Source organism: Conger conger, chromosome 17 (genome assembly GCF_963514075.1).
Source record: "Conger conger chromosome 17, fConCon1.1, whole genome shotgun sequence".
NCBI classification, from domain to species: domain Eukaryota; kingdom Metazoa; phylum Chordata; class Actinopteri; order Anguilliformes; family Congridae; genus Conger; species Conger conger.
Genome location: NC_083776.1, coordinates 27,102,720 through 27,118,205, shown reverse-complemented (window position 1 = coordinate 27,118,205; position 15,486 = coordinate 27,102,720). Strand labels below are relative to the sequence as shown.

The 15,486-nt window shown below is 44.3% G+C and overlaps 1 protein-coding gene across 2 annotated transcripts in view; it reads left to right on the top strand.

Moving 5' to 3' along the window:
* Positions 1–9,642, top strand: part of uggt2 (UDP-glucose glycoprotein glucosyltransferase 2) — a 51,155-nt gene extending 41,513 nt beyond the window's left edge. For both annotated transcript variants that reach the window (XM_061226597.1, XM_061226596.1), the window contains 6 exons: positions 305–487; positions 929–1,089; positions 3,160–3,274; positions 4,229–4,345; positions 6,794–6,950; positions 7,701–9,642. In XM_061226597.1, coding sequence (XP_061082581.1) covers positions 305–487; positions 929–1,089; positions 3,160–3,274; positions 4,229–4,345; positions 6,794–6,950; positions 7,701–7,723 — 756 coding nt within the window. In that variant the 3' untranslated portion in view covers positions 7,724–9,642. The remainder of the gene's footprint in view (positions 1–304; positions 488–928; positions 1,090–3,159; positions 3,275–4,228; positions 4,346–6,793; positions 6,951–7,700) is intronic.
* The last annotated feature ends 5,844 nt before the right edge of the window (positions 9,643–15,486 follow it).

Sequence of the window (15,486 nt, the reverse complement as noted above, 5' to 3'; positions counted from 1 at the left end):
CTGGGGAAAGAAACGCCTCCCCCTCCATGCAAGGGAGCCAGTCACACTGGGCCACATTTGGCCCCATTTTGAGGGAAGATGTCCTGTTCATTTCTTCTGTGCTTCACAGTCGTTGCGCGGATGTTGGAAGGCATTAAGCACTCTTATTTACCCTTCCTTAACTCAGACATGAGCTCACTCCATTACTCTCTCTCTCTCTTCTTTTTCTGCTCTCTCCCTCTCTATCTTGCCATGTTTTTGCCTCCCTCTCTGCCCCTCCATCTCTCCTTCTCTCCATCCCTCCGCTCTCCCTCCCTGCCTGCAGGAGTCTATCCCCCACATGGCAGAGGCCTACGGCTTCAGCTATGAGCTGGTTCAGTATAAGTGGCCGCGCTGGCTTCACCAGCAGACGGAGAAGCAGCGTATAATCTGGGGCTACAAGATCCTCTTCCTGGACGTGCTGTTCCCCCTGGCCGTCGACAAGATCATCTTCGTGGACGCCGACCAGGTGACCCTGGGGAGGGAGTTGAAATGGTCTAGACCAGAGGTCTCTTGTTCCTTACTGCAGACTGCTCTCATGAGACTCCACAAAATAGCGTATGGCCATTTTCCAGCCCGTCCACAGCTAAATATCCAAGCCTCTCTGGTGTTTTGGAAAGGCAGGCTCATATTGCAACAGCTGAGCTCTGTAGTTACTGGCACAGACAAATGGTTAGCTTGAGCGTAATGTTCATTTGATGCAGTGGAAATATTTCACCCATGTGGAGAGAAAAATCTGGAGGCCTACACATTGATCAACCAAACAACTGTGCTGCACATTTTCACAGCTAATAATATCACATAATTCCTTGTCCTTGTTCACCGCAAATCATCATGTATTTGGTGTCCTTTGGCGTTGCGATTGGGTGTTACCGGTGACATTGTGGTGATCCGGTCTCTCTCTGCTCAGATTGTGAGGGCAGACCTGACTCAGCTCAGGGACCTGGATTTGGAGGGCGCCCCCTATGGGTACACCCCCTTCTGCGACAGCCGGAAGGAGATGGATGGATACCGCTTCTGGAAGTCTGGGTACTGGGCCTCCCACCTGGGGAACAGGAAATACCACATCAGGTAGGGAGGAATGAGGAGCACTTTTTCAGGTTGTTAGTGTGTCCCCCTTTTTTGAAAAGAGAAGCCCAGATTTTTTTGACAGAATGTGAAAATGGTCTGCAGTATTTCAGAAAGCGTACTGCAGGAGCGGTCCGTGTAGGCTTGTTACAGATTGGGCCACACAGCCCAGGCGAGGGGTGTGTGTCACTTTTAGAAAGAACTGTGCAAATGAATAGCCTGTCGACTGTAAAGCGACCTGTGAGGGATTAAACCACCCTCTTTTATTCTTAAAATTCACTGTTTGCAAATATTTACATTTCCCACACTATCCCACACGTTTAAAATCCCCACCCTGCCCCTTAACATTTAAAATCCACATACTGCCCCTTAACATTTAAAATCCCCACACTGTGCCTTAACATTTAAAATCCCCACACTGTCTCCTAACATGTAAAACAGTTCAAATCTCTGCCCTGTCTTCCGCACTGAAACGGTGCCCTTTCTGCCTCTCTGCCAGTGCGTAAATGCTCCTTACATTCTGCAGTCCTCCAACGAGCACGGCAAATAAACAGCGCCCACACTCGCTTAAGGCAATGCAGAAGAACACCTAACGGGGCTGTGTGAGCAGACAGAATAATACAGGTTAATTTTACTTTACAATGAGCTGGCAAGGAGAGTGGCAGTCTGCTGGGTGAGGAAGGCCTCCTGCATACAGGCCGGCAAGGCGTCTGCTGTGTGTGTGTGTGTGTGTGTGTGTGTGTGTGTGTGTGTGTGTGTGTGTGTGAGAGTGTGTGTGAGAGTGTGTGTGAGAGTGTGTGTGAGAGTGTGTGTGAGAGTGTGTGTGAGAGTGAGAGTGAGAGTGAGAGTGACCAGCGCTATCAGCCCTTACCTCTTGGCACACTGCTCTCCCTCTGTGTGTTAGTGTGAGTGTGTGTGTTAGTGTGAGAGTGTGTGTGAGAGTGTGTGAGTGTGAGAGAGAGTGTGTGAGTGTGAGTGTGTGTGAGAGAGAGTGTGTGTGTGTGAGTGAGTGTGAGGGAGAGTGTGTGAGTGTGTGAGTGTGTGAGTGTGTGAGTGTGAGAGTGTGTGAGTGAGAGTGTGTGAGAGTGTGTGAGAGTGTGTGAGTGAGAGTGTGTGTGAGAGAGATTGTGTGTGAGTGAGTGTGAGGGAGAGTGTGTGGGAGAGTGTGAGTGTGTGTGAGTGTGTGTGAGTGTGAGTGAGTGTGTGTGTGTGTGAGTGTGTGTGAGTAAGAGAGAGTGTGTGTGAGAGAGAGTGAGTGTGTGAGTGTGTGTGAGTGTGTGTGTGTGTGAGTGTGTGTGAGTGTGAGTGAGTGTGTGTGTGTGTGAGTGAGTGTGTGTGTGTGAGTGAGTGTGAGGGAGAGTGTGTGAGCCCAGTGCTATCAGCCCTTACCTCTTGGCACACGGCTCTCCCACCGCGAGAAACGCACGAGCCAATCGGCAGGCGCGGATGCGGTGGAGCAGGGCCTGCTGGGAGATGTGGATGGTTTATTGGATTCCTTCACTACACGTAGCCACACGCCGAGCACACGAGGGGGAGGGGGGATTGAATCTCATAAAGGACTCCGTTATCTGTTTCTGCCTCTCTGAAGATGGTGTGGCCAACGGCTCTTCGGATATGGATATTTAAACTGCTGTGGGCTGTCGATTTGGACCTGTTGACCTGTAATATAATTTTAGAGGAGTTTTCTCTGTTGGAAATGGAGTGCAGGGCAGTGGAATGAGCCAGTCTTTGTTTCTCTGTGCCCTCTCTGACTGGGTATGTCTTCATTGACCCCGTTCCACCCCCCTGCTCACATTCCAACCAACCAACCAAAATTATTTTCCAAATTATTTCCTTAGTCAAATGAGCTCTATTTACAGGATGTGGCTTTTTCTTTAGTTTTGGCCGTCAAACATTTTCTGTAGGAAGTTATGGCACTCGTCTGAGGGTTGTAAAGCTAATTAAATAAATGTACTAATTGAGCAAGTGATTAGATGGAATAAAAAATGAAACTGGCAGTGCTGCTGAGTTTGGCGCCCCCTGGCCCAGCGTGCTGTAACTGCAGCCTGTGTCCTGTGCTCTGTCCTGCTCCAGTGCTCTGTACGTGGTGGACCTGAAGAAGTTCCGGAAGATCGCTGCGGGGGACCGGCTGCGTGGGCAATACCAGGCCCTGAGTCAGGACCCGAACAGCCTGTCCAACCTGGACCAGGTGGGACCACTGTTCCCTCCCCTCTGATCCTCTCCTCTCTGTCTCTCTTTACATTACATGACATTACATTACATTATTGGCATTTGGCAGACGCTCTTATCCAGAGCGACGTACAGATGATTAGACTAAACAGGAGACCATCCTCCCCTGGAGCAATGCAGGGTTAAGGGCCTTTCTCAAGGGCTCAACGGCTTTGCGGATCTTATTGTGGCTACACCGGGATTAGGACCACCAACGTTGCGTGTCCCAGTCATTTACCTTAACCACTTCGCTACAGGCCGCCCCTTTACCTCTCTCTTCATCTCTCTCCCCCCCCCTCCCCTTATTGACCTCTCACCCCTGTGATTACCTTCCTGTAACTCAACAACACCCAGTACAGAATCAGTGTTACATTTCCACCTTTTTAAAGCAAGCCCATTTAATCGCTGCCATACATCTTAAACCCTTGAATTATCTTCCACAATTTTCGGGGGAGACGTGTGGTGCTGACGTCGCCCGCATGTTTATATTCCAGCTATAAATGTGCCTCCCTTACAAATAATCTTTTAGATTTAAGTTTAATAATAATTCTGCGATGGCTTGAAATGGCTTACGAATGGCAGGCAAAGTGCTGAGCGCGTGCAAACCGGGCTGCTTTACAGTGATTACAGACCCGGCACCTGCTCCAGTTACTGCGGCTCAGGTGACCTCACCGCATCAGGTCAGTTTCTCTGCCCAGATTTTGTGTATAAATGATTTATTTGATATCTGGAACAAATGTAGTTGCCGTTCTCTAATTTCTCAAGAGCTTGTGCTTCACTCATATGCTGTGGCATCCACATTCTGTGGGTTTTGGAAAGACCTTGATCTCTGCTGCTCTGCACTTGTAAATCGCTTTGGATTAAAAGCGTCTGCCAAATGACAAAAATGTAAATGTAAATGCTCACTGGTAATGTTTATTTTCTGTCATTACAGGACCTCCCCAACAACATGATCCACCAGGTGGCGATAAAGTCCCTGCCTCAGGAGTGGCTATGGTGTGAGACCTGGTGCAATGATGCATCGAAGGCCACAGCCAAGACCATTGATCTGGTCAGTATCAGCACACACGGTTCAGTCAACCAGTCATGAACACGGTCCAGTCACATCCATACATTGACCTGGCATGAGTCTGGTCAACCATACATCAAACCGCCCAGCAAACCACACTTTCAGCTTTACTGCATACCTTTTTATCCTCCTTTTTCTGCCTTATCAATGGGAAACCCTCCTCTAAATGTAGTATTACTGAACTTCAGTCGAGCAGACTTTAATTAGATCTCAGCGCCTGAATTTCACTTGAGTGCAAGTAGGTAGTATGGCACTGTACGTAGAACTAAACTCATAATAAAAGTAAAAATGAACCAAGCGAAAACCTGGGAAAGTGAAGTCACATGAGCCGGTATGCTTCGCGGTGTCACACGGGTGGGTGGGTTGCCTGTGCGTTGGCGGTCTGGGAAGGCTGGCGGGAGTCTCGTTAAAGTGGCTGTGTCTCTTTGCCTGCGGGCAGGACCGCGTGAGCCGGAGACGATGTGAGAATCCCCGGTGTTCTCTGACTCATCGCCTGTCACGTGACCCCAGGCTGAGCGCCCCCCCCCCCCCGTGCCTGCGTGCAGCGACGCGCGGCCGTTCGTGACTGGAGGGATAATCCATGGCTTTCCCACTTCGGTTTGTGCAGTTTGAGCTGTCCCATTTATCATTACAGCCGTGGTGGCAGGTGATGTGTAGGTTTATATCTCTCAGCACGGCTCTCCCGTTCACACAGGCGGGATATTCTCACTGGAGAGATGCGGGTGGTCTTGGGTTTTTATCTCTTCCATTCCCACAGGCGGGATATTCTCACTGGAGAGATTCGGGGTGGTGTGCGGTGCTCGGGTGCAGTGACTCAGCGGTCAAAACTCAACTTTCATCCACATTTCTGTACACACCCGTGATGTCATCCCTGACATTTGTGATGTCATATCTGCCAGATAGCCAGTGCCAAGCTGTCTGCTAGAGGGGGGGGGGGATGACTCTTTAACACCCCTCCCCTGTCCCCGTCAGCAGTCTGATCCCGAAGGCAGTGCCACCTTAGAGCCAGCCGTGCCAGGAATAGAAGCTCATTTACACCGTTTCCTTCTCCCTGGGAAAGGGGCCGTGCACGTGTCACTAGGGAGGCATTTCATCACGGCGTGTGTGTGAAAGTCCGACTCGTTTTCCAGAAGGATAAATACGTTTTGGCATCCCAGGAAAATAATTAAATCTTTCAGGCTTTGCCTTACATCCCACTGGCCCGTGTATTTATGCTTTTAATGTTTTATTATCCAATTTTCCAGATACACTCTGGGCGCAGTTAAATGACTGTTATAGGTCAGTTATTATTCATTTGACATACAGAATGCATTTTATTTCTTTATTTTTATTGAAATAAGATTTAGTACTTTATGATTCAATAGTTTGCTTAACCCGGAGGCCATAATTATATTTATACACTTGAGCTTGAGTGCCTCAGTACATCTCCAGCTGGATACATAGGAAAGCAGTCAGACTGGCTAATTGACCCAAATAAAGATGGCTGCCCAGCCGGTGAATGATGAAGCCTGGTCACTTTGCTCCAGGATGAAGTCAGAGATGGATGTTCTACTGAAGGGAACAAATAAAGCCGTGGCCAGAAGGCTGCAGGTTTGAGTCCCCTGTGACACATGAGCAAGACACATGGCCTGAATTTCTTAAACAAATGTCCATCTGGATAGCATGTAGGGACTTCATCCATTTAAGTTGTATTGTTTAAAGGCGTGGGCTACATAAATAAGGTTATATATTGCTTTGGGGCATTTGAATGATTGAATTAAAGTTGTGTAAGCCAGGGGTTTGCATGCCACAAACAGAATATTCCAGAAATGTGAAAGCATTGTTTTTGTTTAAGAAAGGTTTTTCAATACCCATCCATACTTGTTCTTTTGTGCTGTAGCTTGGACAGAATCTATCTCGTAACTGGAACGTTTCTGGAGTAAATAGGGTTTACTTTTATTTTCAAGAAGTCATAACCATAAGTAATTCTGACAGATAACATTAGAGTTTGCCTTTAAGATATTTTAAGAATGGCAGATCTTTTAGAACCACTATTTGTTAGTAGATTGTGAGTAGGTTGTGAGTAGGTTGTGAGTAGGTTGTGAGTAGGTTGTGAGTAGGTTGTGACTAGATTGTGAGTAGATTGTGAGTAGATTGTCAGAATGTTGTTAGTAGATTGTGAGTAGGTTGTGAGTAGGTTGTGACTAGATTGTGACTAGATTGTGACTAGATTGTCAGAATGTTGTTAGTAGATTGTGAGTAGGTTGTGACTAGATTGTCAGAATGTTGTGAGTAGATTGTGAGTAGATTGTGAGTAGATTGTGAGTAGATTGTGAGTAGGTTGTGAGTAGGTTGTGAGTAGATTGTCAGAATGTTGTGAGTAGATTGTCAGTAGGTTGTGAATAGGTTGTGAAGAGGTTGTGAGTAGGTGTCTTTGCCGGTCCCGTGCAGTGTAATAACCCCAGGACTAAGGAGCCCAAGCTGACGGCGGCCGTGCGGATCGTGCCGGAGTGGGCGGAGTACGACAGAGCCGTGAAACGCCTGCTGAAGACCGTCCAGGACGAGAACACTGCCGAGGTCAAAGGTCATTCTTCACCACAGAAAGGAGGTTAGCAGGGCCCCTTATCCAATGAAAGCATCATTTGATTTTCCATCACCATCAAAGCCCTTTGACACACATGAGGTTGGGGCGACGTGGCTCAGGCAGTAAGAATAGTCGGAGGGTTGCCGGTTCGATCCCCCGCCCGGGCTGTGTCTAAGTGTCCCTGAGCAAGACACCTAATCCCCAGATGCTCCTGACGAGCTGGTCGGCGCCTTGCATGGCAGCCAATCGCCGTCGGTGTGTGAGTGTGTGTATGAATGGGTGAATGGAGAAGCATCAATTGTACAGCGCTTTGGATAAAGGCGCTATATAAATGCCAACTATTTACCATTTTACCATTTACATGAGTACTGTGCCCTCCCCCATATACACATACACAGCAGGGTCCCTTATCCTGACCCTGTGACATCCCTGCATGCATACAGGTTTAGGCACTGATGAACTAACACCATGTCATTGGGGTCACAGCCAATAGGAGCCCTTTCTAGGACCCACCTGTTAAAGTACACCTGTTAACTTCTCCAGCTTTGGCCATGAAAGTTTCCAGACAGAGGGCGGAACTTGTCTGCACTCTTCTGAATGTTAAAGTTTGCCTGAAGGCCTGGCTGGGAGTTCAGCAGAAAGTGCACTTCGTTTGTCTCAGTAATTTGTTGCATTTTTATATGCTGGCAGTGCACTTATGTCTCTGGGTTAGCTGAAAAAAAAAAAAAAAAAAGTTATTAATTCAAGGTTTTGTTTTTTCCCCTGCCTTGACAGGCCTGCGGCGTGACGAACTCTAACAGCCGTCTCCGGTCAAGCCAGACGGGAAACATCGCAGTTCTGCACTTTAGACTGAAGACTGACGATTTCTGCTTCTGAAAAAAAAAATGAAAAAAAAGAAGATGCGCAAACATTGCCAAGAAGTATTAATCACACAGTTTCAAAGATGTGTATATATATACGCAAGATAAATACTTTTTCTCACAGGTTTACTAGATTTCTAAATAAAGGAAGGACTTTATGAGGGGACTTTATGGGAGAGAGGTTTAGGAGCAGGACAGAGGCCTGCAGTGCTGACAGGGTTTCTGAAGGAGCATGAACGTGTGGAAGTCTGTGTGTCTGTCACGAACGAAACAAAGACATTACTGCACTGATACAGCAACTGGGACTGGCAGCTGGTACTCTCCATTTCTACTGCAGCGAGACCCTCTCCCAGCTTTGAAGTCATTCATTGAAGGCGTCCAAATGCTGTTATTGGAGGGGGGGGGGGTGATGGGGAAGAGAGATTTAGTGCATTTAATCTTGTATGTGTTTTTTTATTTACATTTTTTTGTTTGTTTTATATATTATTTTGTCATGGTATTGATTCCTGTGCCAGTACAGTACATTCCTATGAGCGTTTGGGCTTTCCCTTCTGTCACGGCGGGACTGGCTGCAACATCTGTGTGCTGGATTATTCACATCATCACAGGCAGGTCATTTACTTCATACAGCTGACACTCGTAATGTCGGGGGAGAAAATCGTGTTTTTATGGCGTGAAGATGATGTCCAGCAAGGCTTCAGTGAGGAGTTCTGCTGGGTGGGCCTACCAGTCATTCACACAGGCGAACCCAGATAATAAGACTCTTCTGATCCCACTAAAGCAACATGGGGCTGTGTAGTGGGTCACGTGATCATTCTGAGATGTCCATTTACCGACAGGGGGAGGGGGGGTACTTCCTTGCCACAGCCATTTTCAAATTGTGACCTTCGAGAGGAAGACAATCCTTAAGCGCAGACCAAACCTTTACAAGAGCAAAGGCGATTTAATGCCTTTGTTCCTGCTTTATTTCACGTGTAGCCTGTGCAGCCAGCAGCTCCACAGCTGGGATGTTGTTCAGGAAGTGAGGTGTTCCTTCTTCCTTCAGGGTATTCCCTGCCAGCTGATTGGAGGATATCTGCCTGCACCAGCTGTGCCGTTTGTGCAGTCGTTTGAAATGGCTGAATTCCCCTAGACTAACAGCTGAGCTGTGAGGAGGCATGCCTTTCCAAAATCGGGGGGAATTAATAAGTAATACTGATAATAATGATTAAAAAGCCATACCACTTTTTGCGCACTTATCCTTTATCTTTTGTCAGACTCGTTTAGATGGAGTATGCAGAAGCACCCCAGTCTTTTCCATATCTCATTGTAAGGCTGCTGAATTGGAACAGATGCTGTGGTTTGATACTTTTGTGCATTTTAATGGCCTTGAAGTCAAAGGAATTGTGTTTTCTCAGGAATAAAATGTCTGGATTCTGTCCTGTTAGTATTTGTGTGTTTAATTAGCATGTAATAGGAAAGTCTCACTTATGTTGAAATCCGGTTTCCCATCCGAGGAGAAGCAGGTGATCAACAGTACTGGGTTCAGTGCTGTCTAATATTCAGTGCTTATGTGTTGCCCAGGGTTGTGGATGCGTCCAATGAGTCCAATTGAAAATTCAGCCCATGCATAAAGATTTTGTCACCTCGGTTTAAAGCTCTTCTCAATGGAGCCTTCCTGATCCACTTCCTACTGAGCATGCTCAGTGAGGAGACTCGATACTGAGCATGCTCACAGACATCAAAATCCTCTCCCTCACTCTGCACTGAGCATGCTCAGTATGAGCTGTCGTCCCACCAAACCCCTGGCAAATGCATTGTGGGTAACGGGTTTCATTGCTGAAGAAACACTACTCCATCCTGAACAGTGGTGCCATCTTCTCACAGCTGCCAATCCAAACAGAATGGATAAAGGTGCATTCCAATAATGTATGAAGAGAATTTGCATAAAGAGACCTGCACTTAATATTTTGCAATGTTTCTTTAAAAATTGCTTATGTGCTCAACATAGAGAAATAGTTGTTAATTCAAAATGAAATGTTTACGAGGAGTCTTTGAATTGATTGACCCAAATTTAATTCTACCCCTGTAGGTGTGATTTCTGAGGAATTGCCAGAAATATTTGTGCTTTGAAGTTTTAAACTCACTGATGGCTTCCTGGAGTTCCAATTAGCTGAACATATCACTCAGACTCGGGCCCTAGAATGGATGGCAATGGCCCATACAGATCGTTGGCTCTTCCATGCAGACCCACTTAGCCTGGTGGCTGGAGAGCAGTTTGGAGGGCAGAGTGACGCAGCGTTTCAGTCAAGAGCAGTAAAGTCAGGTTGAAGAGAAGAGGGGACAGGCTTGCTGGTGCTGTCGAACTCACACAAGTTTAAATATAAGGCACAGAAGCTCCAGCCTACTGCTGTGAGAACACCTGCCAGGCCCTTTAATAGCCGGCACCTCACGCCCCCTTCCACAGACCTCTGTTGCCATGGTGCTGCTGAAGATGAAGCCCTTTAAGGTTATTCTGTTTGCAGAAAGCTGAGATGGCCCCTGTACACTCAGAACAGTCCAGCCAACACATACACCAAGGGTTATTTGGTTCCCTGTGTGAGAAGTTGCTGTAGTTAACACATGTTGCCAATAAGATGTGTTTTTTTGCCCTCAACAGCACTCTGGGGGCAGACGGTCATTTTTTGCTTGATTTTACTACCGAAGCAAATCCGTCCTACTCTCTAAATGGAGAGTTGCTCCAATGAACCGATTTCAGTTAAGATTGCCTTTTCCCAAACCCCCCTGGACAGAGTTGAAAAATAATATTTGTTATTGTATAATATTTTTTTAAACTGAGCGAAACGAACAGGGAGAAGTGGGGCAGGTGAGACCGAGACAATCACGCTAACCATAACACCAGATCTCCTGGGAGCCAGAGCTGCCTTTTCAGTATACAAGGCTGCTCTTTTCTTTTTTTAATGTCCCCTGATTGATTAGCTGCAAGAGCACAATGCAAGATTACCCTGTCGATGCAACCATCTGCCCCCCGGGTGCTGTTGAGGCAAAAATATAGCTATCTAACCAGTGTAGGCCAGGAAAGAACTGCTTCATTTAGTTCTGTTTTTATACAAGAGAAACAGAGCCTCTCTTGGCCTCTTCATTGTACTTTGCATTAACTGTGGCTGAAAAATCGATCTCTACTGTACTCCATTTTTTGTTTTCACCCTACATGTGGATTTACTGTATATATCTACAACAATTGACGACAAGCATGAGCACTTCATTTGCATTAAACCTGGCCTCTTAATGCTCCCCCATTATTTATTTCAATAATTTGTCTTTCTCCTCCTAGGCTAATGTGCGGTGAGCAGTCTGCACAAAATGGCTGCCATGCGTCACCCAGCTGGATGCTGCACGTTGTTTGTGGTCAGGATGTTTCTCCTCTTTTGACCATGAAGCACTTTGAAGAGATTCAAAGCTGCTATTTTAATGGAGTCTATTTGTATTATTATTTGTTGCACCAGACACCTGCAGGCAAGCGGCTGCTCTCAGTGAGAGATACAGTATGTCTGTCGTTCATCTGTGCATTGGCTTCCCTGTAGTCCACAGCTTCACCTGTAAAGTAATGGAAGTCAAGGAAAGAGGTCACTGGGTTATGGCTGAGTGTATCAGAGGAGTACATTCAACTTAGTATGTTCTTTATGTAACCGTATAATCCATTCACACAATTTACACAAATTCAAGTAATTACCATCTCAATGCCTAACTTATATGATTAGATGAATTCCCAACGGAAAGGATGCAATGTACTCAGAAGAAGTGCGATTGTTTAATATTTTCCCAGTTCGTTGTAACGCGTTTTTTCAGTTTGAGTTCTTCAGGTGCTTTTGAGCTGACTCTGCAGAAGAAAGAAGCCTTGTCCCTGGCAGCAGCAGGGAGGGGGTGGGGGTTTTAATTCCACACAAAAACACCCACAGTGCCATCCCCTCCACTCTGTCCAGTCACTTTTCCAGTCACAGATGAGTGGAATAATGAGCATCCTTTCTGCGGCAGTGGGGCATACATCTATGGGATTTGCATGCCTCTTGGTATTTCTTTTCCTGCTCAGCTCTGGGAGGGAAATCATGAATACATTCAGTGCATTAAATCAGGCCCAATATTTCAGCATGCTGCAGCAGTCACTGTCAGCAGACAGGCTATTGCCACAACATCTGCTTGCTGGAACAAACTAGAAATATATTGCCTTGGTTTTTTTTCTCTCCATGCTTTAATTTGTAAATAGAATACATATTTTAATAAAAATGCATTGCCTAAATTAACAATCTTCCACTCTCCTTTTAGTTAGAGTGGGAGTGGGCTTTTACCAGGGGAGACATTGATACTTATTTGCTTTGATTACTTTTGTTAATCACTTAGGAACAATAATCATCATCATCATCATGAATACCATTATTGCTGTCTTTGTTATTACCATTTTTCCATCCAACATTGCTCTCGCATTATCTTAATGGAAAGTATCGATCAATACATCCATGTATATTGTTCATAGTGTACTGAACTGCATCTTAACTAAGTCTCAAGACCAGTCAGGCACTTTACAGTGATCAAATACATTAGAGTGGACAGCTTCAGGCCAGACCGGAGATTGCTGAAACAGCATAAACACAGTACCTAACCATTGTTGCTGCTGACTTTTCTGTTGAAATCTACTGCCATCTCATGGTCAACCGTCTTCCTAGAAGTCTTTCTGAAGATATTTGAAAGCTTATTTTCATTTTAAGTAAATACGTTTTTTTTTTTCTCGTTCTTTTGAGAAAATGTCATACCAACCTGCAAACCAACCAACTGAACTGTTCTCACAAGCTATCTTGCCCCCCCCCCCCCCACACACACACACACACACACACACACACTCACACACAGAATAATCACTTCCATCTACCTTTAAACCCTCTAAACCCCTGCCTACTTGTGTGCTGACATTTTATTTATGAATTGCCATTAAGCTTCTATTATTTTGCCACCTATGATACAGTTTAAGGGTTGGATTTGTATCTGTTCAGTATTACAATCCTGATAATAAGATGGCAAGAAAAGTAAATATGTAGTAGTTTAATAACTTGAATCTTTTTCAGTCCTGTTTGAGTCACTTCTGTCCCTCATGTTTTTGGTGCATAAATATCAATCGAATGACAGCTTAGTTAATTGGGTCGTTAATGATATGGGTACTAGCTGTTAAATAAAACACACTTCTTGCATATAAAAATGAAATATTATTTTCACCTGAGATTTTTATGTGTACATACATTTATTTCTGCTTTCTCTCTTCTGTCAGACAGTGACACTGTTTCTGATGGGACAAACAGAGAAGAGCAGAACTGTATGGAAGACGGGTCAGTGGAAGCACAGCTGTGCTCTCTGTGCCTCTCTCCCACTGGAGTTCATCTGGCATACAGGACATAGTAAGTTGCCCTTGTATAGATGTACAGTATTCAGAGTAAGTTGTGAAGTATGGCAGCCGTTGCAACCAACTGGCGAATTGTATTGATCTATTAACAGACATTCGTATCCAGATTGTCAGATTTGAAAGCTGCTGTAACCAGGTACATAATATCACTGGTTTTATCCTCTCTCTTCTTTTAAATAATAGTCTTTGTGAAAGTGAACATATGGGCTCCCTGCCCACTCTTAATGCCAGATGTTGAGGACATTTTTTTTTTTTTTATGCCAACATACAGAATTCAATCATTGAGATCAAGTAATATTAAAACAGTACACTGTATAACAAGCACACTTCTAACACTTGATTTAATATAAGCTCTTATATGGAGAGCATTTATTTAAGATAATCAGTGTTAAGATATTCAATGTAGATAATCAGTGTTTTTCACTGAAGCTACCAGTGTACATTGCGATAAGAAGGATCGGGTGCGTAAAAGTCTGACACAGCATGATGTAGAGATGAAGAGGAGAAGGAAGAGGAGGCACAGCTGTGTTCTCTGTTCAGAGGCCACGGGTGAAAACCTGAACAGAATTGCAAAGTTGAGATCGTCAACCTACCAGATGATGCCCTGTGTTTCATGATTTATGAAGCCAAGTCTACATACAATAGAGGCTGATGTCAATTGTTGAGTTTCAGATTATAGCATTGTGTATAATAATAATAATAATAATAATAATAATAATGATAATACATTCTATTAATAAAGCGCCTTTCAAGGCACCCAAGGTCACTTTACAGGGAATTCGGGATAAGACACACAAACAGAGACACACAGTACAGAGGATAAGAAATAACAAAGTTGTTAGGTTGTACAAAACATTAATAAATAAATAAATTCTTTGTTTAAAAAGAAGAAAGTTAAAGGGTTGAAGTGGGCCACGAGACCCCTGTAAATGAACCATTCTATCTTCCACAGACAACTGCATTAATTATATTAATTTATAATTATATACACTCAGTCAGCAGTTTTTATTAGACTCAAGAAGTATTCTGCCTATCCACTTAGATGTTTGACATGTTGAGTGTTCAGAGATGCTCTACTGCATACCACTGTTGTAATCCCTGGTTATTAGTGTTAATGTCACCTTCCTGTCAGCTTTGACCAGTCTGGCCCTTTTCCACTGACCTCTCTCATTAACAAGGCGTTTCTGCCTGCAGAACTGCTGCTCACTGGAAGTTTTTTTCCCCCCCGGACCATTCTCTGCAAACTCTAGAGACCGTTGTGCATGAAAATCCCAGTAGGTCAACAGTTTCTGAGATACTCAAACCACCCTGTCTGGCACCAACAATCATTCCACAGTCGAAGTCACTTAGATCCCCTTTCTTCCCCATTCTGACATTAGGTCTGAAAAACCGCTGAACCTCTTGACCATGTCAGCATGCTTTTATGCATTTAGTTGCTGGTCACATGTCTCATTACATATTTGCATTAACAAGCTGGTGTACCGGTCTACCTAATAAAGTGTTCACTGAGTGTATATTCTGGAAAGTTTACGTGCAGCCATTTTTCAGTTAATCCTTCAGGATAAGCTTTGATTATTTAATGACCCGGTCATATTAAGATTGCTGACTCACTAATATGAAGGAATCATATTATTTGTGAATGAGAATGGAGACTGAAAACAATTATACCCTCTCACACACAACTGAGCAGTATTTAATTATAAAATAATTTTAATTAAAAGTTAGTGCAGAGGAGGGTGTACTGTCATGGTCATGGTGCAGCGCACAGAAGCTCTGAATAATTACAGTAATAGAATAGGTGCTAGATGCTAATTGATTTGTGAAATGCTAATAAATAATCAAAGCTCAGGCTGAATTATTTATTAGCTGAAAATCATGTAAATGATTCTGATCCCCAGAAACAGAACTGCAAATGTTGCTGCTCGACCTGTACAATCATTTGGCCTGAGAATTTTTGTGCGACCAAGCCAACCAATAATTACCAGTAAACCTTTGTAAATATCCCATTATAGTGGGCAAAAATGACAATCAATGTATCAATACATCAAATCAAATTAAAACAAATATTTATTTGAATTAAATACACACTAAATGGCAATGCTGATTATGGAATCTTCTCATTAACAGACAAAAAATTTTGTGGAAACCAGTGAACAGAAAAATAAATTGAAAAAAGCTACTTTTTCTTTAATCTACGATAGCTTCAAATATGGATTCCAAAATTTTGATTTAACACAAGCCCACCTGTAATGCATTAGACAAATAGTTTCCC